Consider the following 14,506-nt stretch of genomic DNA (forward strand, 5'->3'; position numbering starts at 1 on the left):
AGGTTACAGACTCCACTAACCCAGAAATAGTGCTTCAGGTTAAGAACTTTGCTTCAGGATGAGAACAGAAATCATGCTCCGGCAGTGTGGTGGCAGCGGGAGACCCCATTAGCTAAAGTGGTGCTTCAGGTTAAGAACAGTTTCAGGTTAAGTACGGACCTCTGGGACGAATTAAGTACTTAACCTGAGGTACCACTGTACACAGAATATTATTTTTACATTAAACAGAATTTAGAACACAAAGAACCACTGTTCTATGAAACTGCATGTTCAGTTTTTATGCCTTATACCAGCCACCCCCCAACCTGATGCCCTCCAAATGTTCTTGGACTCCAGCTCCCATCATCACTAACCATTGGGCATGCTAGCCGGGCCTGGTGGAATATATAGTCCAACAAAACCTGGAGGGCACCAGGCTGTGGAAGCCTTCCTTGAACATTTGAGCGAAGGCAAAGATGATGGCGAGCGGGCTTGCCTTTCCTTTACCCCCACCCACCCCCCAGTTTTTATTACAATTTGTGTTTGGTTTCCATGCAGGTGGTTGACCAGATTGACACCCTGACTTCTGACTTGCAGTTGGAGGATGAGATGACAGACAGCTCAAAAACGGACACGTTGAACAGCAGCTCAAGTAGCACAACAGCATCCAGTTTGGAGAAGGTCAAAGTCCGAGCCAACGCGCCGCTCATCAAGCCCCCGGCCCACCCGTCTGCCATTCTCACCGTGCTGCGGAAGCCGAACCCACCGCCCCCTCCTCCGCGGCTGACTCCAGTCCGGTGCGAAGACCCTCATAGGCCAGTTATCCCTGCCAACCCTGTAAAGACTAATGGGACTCTACTACGAAACGGAGGCTTACCGGGTGGACCAAATAAAATTCCCAATGGGGATGTATGTTGTATACCGAATAGTAACTTGGACAAAGTCCCGATGCAGCCTCTGATGCACAGGTCTGAGAAAGACAGGTGTCCGCAGCCTGGAACGCGGGAACGGGTACGATTTAACGAAAAAGTCCAGTACCATGGCTATTGTGCAGACTGTGACGTTCGGTATAATATTAAAAACAGGGAGGTTCACTTGCACAGCGAACCTGCCCACACGCTGGGGAAGCTTCCTCACCAATGCCCTCCCTTGCCACCACCACCTCCTCCGCTTCCTCCTTTTCCCTTAGAAAATGGAGGGGTGGGAATAAGCCCCAGTAGTAGCTTTCCTCCTCTCAGACCTGCAACTGTGCCTCCACAAACTGCACCAAAACCCCAGAAGACCATCTTGAGGAAATCGACCACTACAACAGTGTGATGTATCCCACTTGGAAAACTCTCTTATTTTTTTCCTTATGTATAAAACATGAAAAAGGTAATGAGCACTTTCTACTCAAGCAATAAAAAGCCCAAATATATTACACCCTTTCTTCGATGAAGTGGCATAAAAATCACATGGTGAGTACAGATAAAGCTGGTGTCCGATCCACAAACACATTTCATGATTGAAAATTATAATTATCATTGTGTAGGTGATCACTGATATTATTATTATTATTATTATTATTATTATTATTATTATTATTATTATACAGCGGAGCAGCTTTAGGTGTGGCCTAAAGAGGCAATTAAATGTTCATTTGGGAAACCATAGATGTGCAGCAGCAATTAATAGTGAAGTCAAATGTGGTTTGGAAAATACAATAATTTGTACTGCCAAGTAGGTTTTATAGTACAGGCAGTGACCATTTTGTGTGGAGGTTCTGTTCCTGACCACTGCATGTGTTGGCAGAAAGCCCGCTCCGCCCCATTACACCCCCCCATTTTGCCCCCATTCTTCCTCTTCAGAGTCCCAAAACCTATGCATCGGCGGTCGCACTTCAATTGGGCATGCCTAAAATGCTCACCACCTGTATGTGATTCTTTCGAAATGCATTTTCTAGGAATATATGATTACACAGAATGTTCTGAAATAGCAGAGATCTTGGATCAATAGGGAATTTGTAGTGGAAGCAAAAAAAAAAAAAAATATCCTAGATTATTATACTGCATGCCCTTTTTGCCCCAAGAAAATGCAGGCTGTTATTTGACAACCCAAATGTTCTTCATGAGCACTTCAAAGTGCCCCAAAGTAGCAAAAAAGGTAAAGGACCCCTGGATGGTTAAGCCCAGTCAAAGGCGACTAAGAGGTTGCGGCACTTTTCTCACTTTTTAGGCCGAGGGAGCTGGCTTTTGTCCACAGACAGCTTTCCAGGTCATGTGGCCAGCATGACTAAACTGCTTCTGGCACAACAGGACACTGTGATGGAAGCCAGAGTGCATGGAAACACTGTTTACCTTCCCACCACAACAGTACCTATTTATCTGTTCGCACTGGCGTGCTTTCGAACTGCTAGGTTGGCAGGAGCTGGGACAGAGCAACGGGAGCTCACCCCGTTGTGGGGATTCGAACCACTGACCTTCTGATTGGCAAGCCCAAGAGGCTCTGTGGTTTAGACCACAGCGCCACCTGCGTCCCTACCAAAGTAGCAACTGCAGGTTAACAATATTTCCATCAAGAGGAAATGTGGCAGGAACACTTTTCTCAGCATCTATTTCCTCCCCCACGCCACGCCACCCACCAAAAATGGATCAAATGTTATTTGTTAATGATAGGTCATATGCTAAGTCATATTCAGTTTCTTGCTCATGTTTTCCTTCTGTGAAACAATAATCCTGTTGACAGCAGTAGGAATTTTTGCAGAGGTTATTGGGTCAGGTGCTGAAACAATTGAAGAATTCTTTGAAAAGATTGAAAACTTCCCTGAAACAAAATATTAGCATTCACAGACTCACACTCTCTCTATCACTGCCCCTTGTTTATATTTGGTTGAATGGCTGTTATTGGGAAAAATCATCTGATGTTTAAAAATGGTTGCAGAGTCAATAATACTTACTTTAAGTATGAAGGTTATGAGGCAAAGGTGATTGATCAATCAGTGAAGTGTTCCTGCAGTGAGCCTTTTGTTTAGAAACGTGCTTGCAATTTTTGATGAATTATACAGAGCATCCTAGGAATTGGTTATACACAATTTTGCCACCATTAAGGCTAATACAGCCCACAGATTTAACTTGAAAATTAGTTGAAGAAGGTTAGCATTGGTCTGCTCTTGGAAAGTAAAAGTTTAGTCGTTTAGTCAAAAGTTTAGACCTACATTGGCTCCCAGTACGTTTCCGAGCACAATTCAAAGTGTTGGTGTTGACCTTTAAAGCCCTAAACGGCCTCGGCCCAGTATACCTGAAGGAGCGTCTCCACCCCCATCGTTCTGCCCGGACGCTGAGGTCCAGCTCCGAGGGCTTCTGGCGGTTCCCTCATTGCGAGAAGCAAAGCTACAGGGAACCAGGCAGAGGGCCTTCTTGGTAGTGGCGCCCGCCCTTTGGAACGCCCTCCCATCAGATGTCAAAGTGATAAACAACTACCTGACATTCAGAAGACATCTTAAGGCAGCCCTGTTCAGGGAAGTTTTTAATGTGTGACATTTTTGTGTATTTTTGGTCTCTGTGGAAGCCGCCCAGAGTGGCTGGGGAAAACCAGCCAGATGGGCGGGGTACAAATAATAAATTATTATTATTATTATTATTATTATTATTATTATTATTATTATTATTATTTCATTAGCTTGAATTCTAACTTGTGTGAGCACATGGACTTTTGCACTTCTCCCTTTCATGCAACTGACACCTGCTGAAATTCTCTTTTTCGCACAACTATTCAAGGTACAGCAGCCCTCTCTTCTTTTTCACCTGGCCCAGAATGGGGAGTGATCAGACACCAACACATCCCTTTTTGCTAATGGACGTACAGTCCACTTCTGCAATAGGGCACCTTTACATCCAAGCCATTAAAGTTGCAATCTTTAATCATAATAAAAAATATTAAACCGAAACAGTGATTCCAGTTAACTGTTCTTTGCAACCTTGGTCCAACTATTAATCCAAACAGTGATACAATGATAACCAGGCCACAATCAGGCTAAGTCAAAGCACTGTTAAGACCAATTGATTTCAACGTCGTGGGCGGGAGAGATGAGCACTTGCTTACTGTAAGAATTTTTAGAACACAGACCAGCCAAAAGCATTTGCATTCAAAATGCTTAGTGCAAAGGAAAGTTACATTTTATTGAGGTGAAATGTTTCGGCTGACTACTGTACTTATTAGTTTATGCAGTTGCTCCTTGGATCCTGAAGGCTTTGCGATTCGAACATTTTGGCTCCTGAACGCCACAAACCTGGAAGTGAGCGTTCCAGTTTGTGAACGTTCTTTGGAAGCTGAATGTGTGACGGGGCTTCAGCTGCTTCTGATTGGCTGCAGGAGCTTTCTGCAGCCAATCGGAAGTCGCACTTTGGTTTCTGAATGTTTGGGAAGTCAAATGGATTTCCGGAACGGATTCTGTTCGACTTCTGAGGTACAACTGTACTGAATTATGGTTTAATCCTCAGTCGCTAAAGCAAGTAATGCATGCTTTTGTAGGGGGACCAAGTTGTTCACCCAACCTGCCACTAAAAACTTGCTTAGGTTGCAGAATTGCAGGCACTCACCTGAGAGTAAGTCCCATTCAGCCGGGCTTACATCTAAGTAGACATGCACAGGATTTCATTGTTCAACTCTTAGGATCAAATTCACATAGCTGTGTCAATGAATTAATTTGGGAATGCACAAAAACAAAACCCAACAACTCTTGGAGAGATCATGTTTTAGGGCTATTGCTAGTTCTGTGATCTGCCTGCTCTTGTCAATGTTTGTGTGTAACTTGCTATGGCATTTCAAGTGCTGAGGGTGACTCTTAGGGCAATAGCACTGATTGCTTGCTGCTGTGGTGGCAGAAAATCTTTTGTAAGATCTCAAAATCTTGTTGAAGGCAAAAGAGCATTTACATTAGAATTCTAGGGTCTAAGGTGTTTGGCCAGTACAATATCTCATAGATTCAGGATATAATTTTTTAAAAAAATGTTAAAGGGTGCCAAGAAACCACGTACAGTGGTACCTTGGTTCTCAAACAAATTGGTACTCAAACAACTTGGAGCCCAAACACTGGAAACCCGAAAGTAAGTGTTCTGGTTTGCGAACATTTTTCGGAAGCCGAATTTGCTCCGTTTTGAGTGTTACGCTTCTGCTTTGATTGCCAGACTTTTTGAGTGCCAGATTTCCATTTTGAGTGTTACGCTGAGGTCTATCTTTTTTTGCTATTTATTTTGAGGTTTTGTTTTTGTGGCTTTTTGTTTTGTTTTTGTGACTGTGTGGAACCCAGTTCAGCTACTGATTGATTGATTGATTGATTGTGTGACTGCAGTAGATTGTTTATTGCTTTCATTTTATGGATCAATGGTCTCGTTAGGTAGCAAAATTCATGTTAAATTGCTGTTTTAGAGGTTGTTTTTAAAAGTCTAGAATGGATTAATCCATTTTGCATTAGTTTCTATGGGAAAATGCACCTTGGTTTTTGAATGCTTTGGTTTTGGAATGGACTTCTGGAATAGATTAAGTTTGAGAACCAAGGTACCACTGCAATAGTCTCTTAACTATATCAACATTACTGCAGTTAAGACTGTGAATGTAGCTAGGAATGTCAGCAAAGTTCTCCCAAGTCAGCCTTCTAAACTAACTTTGGGGGCTCTTAAAATACCATCCCAAATAAGATGCAAGTGTTTAAAATTTCAAATTTCTTCCTGAGTATTTGATTCAGTTGTGAGCTATATATAACATTTTGCATATCGTTTCCCTTCCATCCTAGTTTAAACCTGTTGTTAAGGTACCTTTAGCATTGTTTGTGATTAAGAGGATGACTTCCTGAATGTATTCTTTTTTTTTTACATGTAATATTTTATTGATTTTGTTAAAAAGCAAAAACATAAGAAAAAGAAAGAAAACAAAGAGTAAAAAATGTATATAAAGTTTTATAGCGTAGTTTCAAAGTGATAATAAAGTATCGATTCATATAAACATTGCTTTTACACACAGCATATATATATATATATATATATATATATATATATATATATATATATATCCTATTTTGTACCTGTGAGTTCCATCATTATTGAGGATAAAGGTCTTAGATGAGGTGAGTTCAGATGTGTTCTGTGCTCTCTGATGATTTTGTCAAAAGCCATTAAAGTACTGGAGGGAATGAGGCATTCATATAATGTTGCAGTTCTTATATGGAGGAAGCAAAGAGTTATGTTACTCTTTTATTCCTGGATATTAAAGGGCAGTAGCAAGCCAAATATAATTCAGAACAATTCAGATTTGGATGTTATATTACAGGCTGAATCGGGGAAAACAGGGTCAAACTTACAGACTTTTGAGTCCCACTGATTTTCAGGGAGAGATATAAATATTTGAGTTTCTTTCTTTTTCTTCTTTTTCCTTTTTCCCATTGAGAGCTTGACTGGATCATGTCAAGAGTTTATAATGAATCTGCAGAACTTTAACTCTAAAATGAAGGGCATTTCCATGGCATCAACCTGTGACAGAGAAAGAAATGCAAGAACATGTTCTTTTAAATGTTTGAGTTAGAATGAATAAAATTAACGGAGCAACATCTTCTCAAAGATATACAAAAAGAGAGTTACTTACGCTTAAGTGCATCATTTAGAGCACATTAAATTTGGGAAGGATGGAATTAGGTTTCTATATATAGAGCCATGCATTGATTGTAACCTACACTCATTATATATTGGAGTCTTCAATTTTGAGAGCATATTAGAACAGAATTTGCAGTTGCATAATTTAATAGAGAGGCCTCAGTGTCACTGTGATTAAGTGCACAATGGTGTAGCTCATGAAAATTGCAATAACATCTTTATCATAGTGTGTATCAGATAGTGATGGGTGAACTCCATTGGCTTGCTTTAGAATAAACTCAAGGTTCATAAGCAACAATTCAGAAGAAGCTCATCTTTTTCCAAGAGTTTTCTCCCATATCTTGCCGCCAACATGCACATTACTGCATTGATTTGGGAGACGGCAGTTTGTTTTGGTATCATGTTCATGATTTTTGCAAAAGCAGAAAGTGCAACATCGTGACTCAGACATTCTCTCAGTTTGTTTGTTCGTATAATGATATGTGCATTGAAGAAGTTAATGTAGTATTGAAGTATAAAAGCAGGATTATTATTATCTTTAAAAAACCTTCTGCATGCATTTACACCAGCTGGTTTTGTGCCTTTATGTACAGCAGGGGTGGCTAGCCTGTTGCCTTCTCCAGACAACCTACTTCATGTGTGTAATGTTGACAGAAATGCTGGCATGTTTTCATGTACACACAATATAAAATTTTGAAAGCTGTCCATAACCTATACAGTCAAACCTCGGATCCTGAACACCTCTGTTTTGAAATGTTTCGGTTCCCAAACGCTGAAAACCTAGAAGTAAATGCTCTGGTTTTCGAATGTTTTTCGGAAGCCGAACATCCGACGAGGCTTCCGCTTGAGTGCAGGAAGCTCCTGCAACCAATCGGAAGCCGTGCTTCGGTTGTCAAACATTTCAGAAGCCAAGCGGGCTTCCAGAATGGATTATGTTCAACAACCAAGATTTGACTGTATTTAAAATATGGCATACACTACCCTTCTAAGGAATTCCACAACTGGCATTTCTTAAGTCAATACGTCATTTTTCCTTCCTCAGTACAATTACCTTAATGCTGAAGAGAGAACATCTATAAACAAAAAAATGTTAACTTCTCCATTTCCATTTTTAAACATTTAATTTGTGTTCAGGATCTTCATAAGATTGTCCTGTTTGATCAATGGAAATGTCAGGATGTCATTGCTAGAAAGCAATGCCTTATCAGCCAATAGGAATGTACAAAGCTGCTTCATTGGTTCATCCACCATGGCTAGCAAGAATCCCAAGCTTACCTGGGAGATTCTTGGTAATTACCTATGATTTTTCTTCCGTACTTGGCTTTGTTATTCCCTTCAACTCCTTCAGCAGCAACAAGCTGTCATCGTTCTTGCTTGACTCATTTTTATTTGGTCCTATTGTTTGTCTAAGGGACGCGGGTGGCGCTGTGGGTAAAAGCCTCAGCGCCTAGGGCTTGCCAATCGAAAGGTCGGCGGTTCGAATCCCCGCGGCGGGGTGCGCTCCTGTTGTTCGGTCCCAGCGCCTGCCAACCTAGCAGTTCGAAAGCACTCCCGGGTGCAAGTAGATAAATAGGGACCGCTTACTAGCGGAAAGGTAAACGGCGTTTCCGTGTGCGGCTCTGGCTCGCCAGATGCAGCTTGTCACGCTGGCTACGTGACCCGGAAGTGTCTCCGGACAGCGCTGGCTCCCGGCCTCTTGAGTGAGATGGGCGCACAACCCTAGAGTCTGTCAAGACTGGCCCGTACGGGCAGGGGTACCTTTACTATTGTTTGTCTTGGCTATGGGAGAGGGATTACCTGCTCCAAAACCAGAAGGACAAGTGAGGGCAGATCCACACCACACATTTAAGCATATGCCATACCCCAAGCAACCCCAGGAACTGCAGTTTCACCCTCACAGAGCTGAAGTTCCAATAAACTTGCCAAGCTACAGTTCCCATGATTCTCTTGGAGAAGCCATGTTCTTTAAATATGCATCAAATGTGCTTTAAATATATGGTGTGGATCTGCCCGAGGTCACTGGGACTTGTTTGGTGTTAGGTACCTGTGGATCATTAAGAGCAAGTGTTAGCTCCTTGTGATTAACTTTTGATTGCCTTTTTATTTCATTAAAAAGCAGCAGTGTTGAAGTGGGGGGGGGGGGAATCCAGATTGGGAATTTAATGTGAGAGGAAGAGGACTTTAACCTTTTACCCCTTCCATGCACTGATCTGGATCAGAGGGCTTGTGGCTGCCATTCATTCCTTCATTGATTTTATTTTATGTAGCCTCTCAGAATTCAGCCTAATGGGAATATATTAAACTGAAAGTATTTTCTCAGCTCTGACCTGTAATCTGCAGGGAACCAACCTTTCAACGTGTTTCACTCCCCTTTGTTTTTTGTCTGGAATCCCAGTTCGTTCTGATGATCAAATATGATTGCTGATCTCAATGTTGTCTCTTTTATTCTAGGCATCAATTATCTTACTCTAGTCTCCTCACATGTACTCAGAACCCTGCTGCCAGAATCACTGACTTCCCTTGTGACTCTGATCATGCAATGTTTCTCCTAAAATGCCTGCACTGGTTTTCTGTCCACTCCTTCCTTTTCTTCCAAAGCCCTCCCTTATCATTCCCGATACAGTCATGCCTTGGGTTAAATATGCTTCAGGTTGAGCGTTTTCAGGTTGCACTCCGCGGTGACCCAGAAGTAACGGAGTGTGTTACTTCCGGGTTTCACCGCATGCGCAGACACTCAAAATGACGTCATGCGCAGACTCAGCGAATCGCAACCCGTGCACATGCAGACACGCAGTCGCAGGTTGCATTCTACTCAGGATGCGAACAGGGCTCTGGGACGGATCCCGTTCGCATCCAGAGGTACCACTGTATATCCCTGCCTGGGATCTTTACTCCTTTGGCTCCACCACCCTTAATTATCCAGATCCCTCTAAAGACTCTGCCCATTCTCCCTTGCTTGTCCAAGGCTTGTCTCCCTTGCTTGGAAGGCCTATACAGTAAGTGCCTTCCAAAACACACTTCTCTTACTTTATTCAAACCGCTCATAAAAACCTCACCTTTTCCACAAAGCCTTCCATAGCCTACCTGCAAGTCAACCTGTAACTTAAGCCTAAGCACATTGCTCCCCTGCTTCCTGTTGACCTCTACTTCCACTTCCTTCCTCTTTCTGTGTCAGGCTGAAGAATGTAAGATGCTTCTTTACACTGTAAAGCACCAAGCACCATGCATACCGATGATGCCATATAGGCAAACAGATAAATATAATAACATATGGTTCACTGTTGTGTCACAGTACTTGCGAAAAAATTTAGAGCGTTATATTCAGCAATGCCAGCTACCATGGGATCCCATGGGTCTGTTGCTACTACAAAAATGGTTCTGCAGGATATAATTAGTGCCTCATGTTTGGCCAGTCAGCTCCACAGTCCACTACACAAAAGAAGTTGAGAGCTGGCATCTGCTTCTCCCCTTAGCATGGATGCTGACACTATCTGGCATCTCCATTTGGAAAGTAACTCACACAGCCTGCATATTTTGAATACCAAAGTTCCATCAGATGTGAATAATTTCCACATCACTGCCAGCGATGTTGAGCTTGAGCCAAATAGTCAGGGACAAAATCTGCTTGGTTCTAGAAAATGGTACGGTTGGCAAACCATACAGAATATTCCTCATGCCCCATTGTCTCTCAGAAAGAAAAAAACGAGAAAGAGTAGGACAGATTCCTAGAACGTAATTATTATTTCAGCGCTGCTCTACTGTTTGAGATCAATCCATCCATGTTCACTGCCCTTTGCTTTGTAACTGTTTATCATTTATATTTATCCTAAAATTTCTACCTCTCAAGTCTCTTTAAATGGAGATGTTAAAAAGAAGCTAACAACAACAGACCAAAATATTAGATTCCTGAGGCAATTCATATTGGGATTTAAACATGTCAAGAGTTCACTAATATGACTTCCTAAAGATAAGAAAAGAATGCACCTTTAATTTTTATTAACCAATTTGTTTGATACAAAACATTCAGAGACATTGACAAACTGCCTTTTGCTTTTTAATCTGCATGGAAAGGAGGTGGGGTGATCTTAAAGCTATTTGCTTTTTGTGTGCGTGCACATAACCATTAGATACTGACAACATTTTCATTACTGGAAATGTCTTCAGGCAGCATACATTGTTGATAACAAATTCTTACCAAGCTGCACTGCTGTGGATATAAAAGCTGCCATGTGTGCTTATTTATTAGAGCATAGGATTGCTTGCCACGCTCATATACTCATTTCCCTGGAGAATGGAAACAGGTTGTTGCATTAATAATAAAAAAGAAAGCATAATTGTGTCGTAGCAGAAGGTATAGTTGGACATGGGAATGTATCTAGATGTGACTTCGACAACAAAACAAGGGCATTAAATAGCTGTTAACTGGAAGGTAACTGGTTTAACATTATGAAAGTGCAGAGAAGTGTTTCCATTGCAGGGAAATGCAGGCAAACTGCTACTCCCAGTTGCATCACAAAGCAATATTGTTGCTACACACTGCGAATTCTGATGTTGCACCACCATGTAGCTTGTAGTGGATTTGACTGGATGATGAACCATATCAGATTGGGTTAGTGGGCAAAGAAGCCATTTCACCCAAGGATGAACAGCAATAAATAGTCTGGGGTTTTGTACAAGGGAATAGCCATGATCTGAAAGAACGTAGACTTGATCCATTGTGATGAATCCCTAGGTGCTAATATAACTTAAAACTGCCACCTATAGTGTAGGGATGTGGGTGGTGCTGTGGGTTAGACCACAGAGCCTAGGACTTGCCGATCAGAAGGTCGGCAGTTCGAATCCCCGCGACGGGGTGAGCTCCCGTTGCTTGGTCCCAGCTCCTGCCAACCTAGCAGTTCAAAAGCACGTCAAAGGGCAAGTAGATAAATAGGTACCACTCCGGCGGGAAGGTAAACGACGTTTCCGTGCGCTGCTCTGGTTCGCCAGAAGCTGCTTAGTCATGCTGGCCACATGACCCGGAAGCTGTACGCTGGCTCCCTCGGCCAATAAAGCGAAATGAGCGCCACAACCCCAGAGTCGGCCACGACTGGACCTAATGGTCAGGGGTCCCTTTACCTTTACTTTATAGTGTCTGGGATTTCACACTCCTGGTGAGAAAATATTGGGGTTCTGTCTGCATTCCACATTCCTAGCTTAATGGTCCCACTCAAGGTCATCTAGTGAGAACTGGCTGCAGGTCTCTATGTGTGGTTGTTGCCTTCTCTCTTTTTTCCTTCTCCTTCTTCTTCACTTTTTCCAGATAAACTACTTTTTCATACTTGGCCTCATTGGTTTAAGGAGCAATTCCTCAGATAAATCCTGCCCACATGCTAAGACTGATAAATATTTGTGGATAACTCCTAGTGTCTCTTGTCACACAGATGATTATTAACTTTGTGTTGCTTCCACATCCTTTCATTAGTTTTACACTGTGTATTATCATCAGCATGAATAGCTAACAAAATGACCAGTGGAGCAGTGCAAGTCTTATTCAGCACATCATATCAGTCTGAATATGAAAACAAAACGTGAAAGGTACTTCAAGATGGAAAAACTAATATTCCTGCTGACAGTTCCAAGAGTTATATTAAATTTTTACAAAACTTTTGAATATGAACTTATTTTATGTATTACATACAAAATAGGTGGGGCCTGCAACTAAATGTTGCAGTGTGGAGTGCTGTCTTTTTCTGAGATATTCCATTCTCTTCCCCTTCCCCTTGATTTTCTGTTTCCCCAGAATGGTCTAGTTCTTCTTCAATGTCCATTGATCATGCTCAGTCCTTATTTTGGGGTTTCCCCAAAGATTTAAAAAACCCCAGCAAACCCCAAGTCTGCCGATATCTCCATGATATCTTTCTTTCTCATTGAGAGAGTGGTTTTTTAAAAAAAAATTAAGTTCCAAAACTACCTCCAAACTGGTTGAATGGCAACAAAATGGCAAATGAATTTCAGTGTACTTCAGTATTACATTACAATGGCACTTGCAATATGTGAAACTTCCACTAGGTTCCATTCCCTTTTATTTCCTTAAACAAGACAGGGGATGAGAATTTTATCACGAAGTTGCACTCCTGACTTCTGTGGTATGTGGCTTGAGTTGTGGTTTGTTGTATTAGGGTCTTTCTTTCTTTTTTATTAAACTTGGCTTTGTGTGATTTTTGCAAAGGTTTATTCTACAATGGAACATGGAGAAGGGAGAAGCTACCGTATTTTTCGCCCTATAGGGCGCACCGGCCAATAGGACGCACCTAGTTTTCGGGTGGGGGGGGAATCAAGGAAAAAAATATGACACCCCCCTCCGCAGCTCTGGGAGCAGTGGACAGGCTGCACGCAGCCTGTGTGCTACTCCAAGACCTTCTCCCTGCTTTTGCGGGAGGTGGTGGAATTAAAACAGTATCTTGAAACACTAATAGAAATAAAAACTCAATGTACAGTTTGTGTTCTTGTAATGAATCAAAGAGATCAGTGCTCGCCTCTCTTGCTTCAGGCAACAGCTGTTATTTATTTCTGGTGAAAATTAGAAAATAGCAGCCACATTCTATTCCAAGTTTATTTAAACTATTGCTGGGGTTGGGGGTGGCAGGAGGAAGCATGTGGCACATTAGATTTGTGCCAGTGAGCTTGTGTTAATGCAATGCACTTTTTGTACAGTATCTTACAAGCACATGTCTTAAACAAGATTGCAGTTTTCAGATTTGTTTTAATTTTTGATTGATCACTTAATTTATGGTGGGCTAGAATGCTTGCTTTATGATGAGTCATGATGCATGTGGAAATTGAATTAGGCAAAGTTAAGTTGAATGAAAAATTGTGTGCATTATTTCATACTGGCAAATCGATCTCCTACATACTTGTTGAAAACAAACAGAATTCATCCTTTTCTCAGAGATAAATAAGCCATTGTGGATGAGAGACCAAAAATGTTGTATTACCAAATTAGACCATTGATCATGTCAGCATAGCTGATGTATATTATTTATATAAGCCAGAAAATGATCATTGTTTAATAAATAACTTTTCTATTTTTCCCCCTTTTAACAAGAAACTTGACCTTTGACTCGAAGCTGTAATTTTCCTGTGTTTATTGCTTATAAATGCACCCTATATGTAGAAACAGAGAAGATGTATAAACAATGAGGGTGGCACCCAACAAAGTTCAGATCAGTGGAGTTTAGCTATTCATATTTACTCTGGTTGAGGGACGCGGGTGGTGCTGTGGGTTAAACCACAGAGCCTAGGACTTGCCGATCAGAAGGTCAGCGGTTCGAATCCCCGCGACAGGGTGAGCTCCCGTTGCTCAGTCCCTGCTCCTGCCAACCTAGCAGTTCGAAAGCACGTCAAAGTGCAAGTAGATAAATAGGTACCGCTCCAGCGGGAAGGTAAACAGCGTTTCCGTGTGCTGCTCTGGTTCTCCAGAAGCGGCTTAGTCATGCTGGCCACATGACCTGGAAGCTGTATGCCGGCTTCCTCGGCCAATAAAGCGAGATGAGCGCTGCAAGCCCAGAGTCGGCCACGACTGGACCTAACAGTCAGGGGTCCCTTTACCTTTACCTATTTACTCTGGTTATGACTCTGATGCAGTCCTGCAACTGGATTAATAATTGTATTTACTAAGTCTGTAATCATGGATTTTTTTCAGCCTGAACTCGCTGGGACTCAGTTCCAGCACTTCTCAGGTGAGCAATATTGCCATTCTAAGAGAACAAAGGAAGTGTTCATGGTGATTTCTGTCACCTCTTTTCTAGAAAAATAGCACTGCCTGTAACTATTTCACTAAAAGAATGCAGGTCTGTAGCAAGCAGGTACTCTTGATTCTTCCTTCCTTGTGAATATTTGGGGTTTCTTATGTTGAAGACAGACAA

The 14,506-nt window shown here is 41.9% G+C and overlaps 1 protein-coding gene across 2 annotated transcripts in view; it reads left to right on the forward strand.

Annotated features, from left to right (window-relative positions):
• PRR16 (proline rich 16) overlaps positions 1-14,506 on the forward strand; it is a 124,746-nt gene that overhangs the window by 86,949 nt on the left and 23,291 nt on the right. Inside the window, exon 2 of one of the 2 annotated variants that reach the window (XM_053407813.1) lies at positions 538-1,436. In XM_053407813.1, the coding sequence (XP_053263788.1) occupies positions 538-1,296 (759 nt within the window). In that variant the 3' untranslated portion in view covers positions 1,297-1,436. The remainder of the gene's footprint in view (positions 1-537; positions 1,437-14,506) is intronic. The other variant, XM_053407814.1, reaches the window with a different exon arrangement.

Source organism: Podarcis raffonei, chromosome 11 (genome assembly GCF_027172205.1).
Source record: "Podarcis raffonei isolate rPodRaf1 chromosome 11, rPodRaf1.pri, whole genome shotgun sequence".
Lineage (NCBI taxonomy): Eukaryota > Metazoa > Chordata > Lepidosauria > Squamata > Lacertidae > Podarcis > Podarcis raffonei.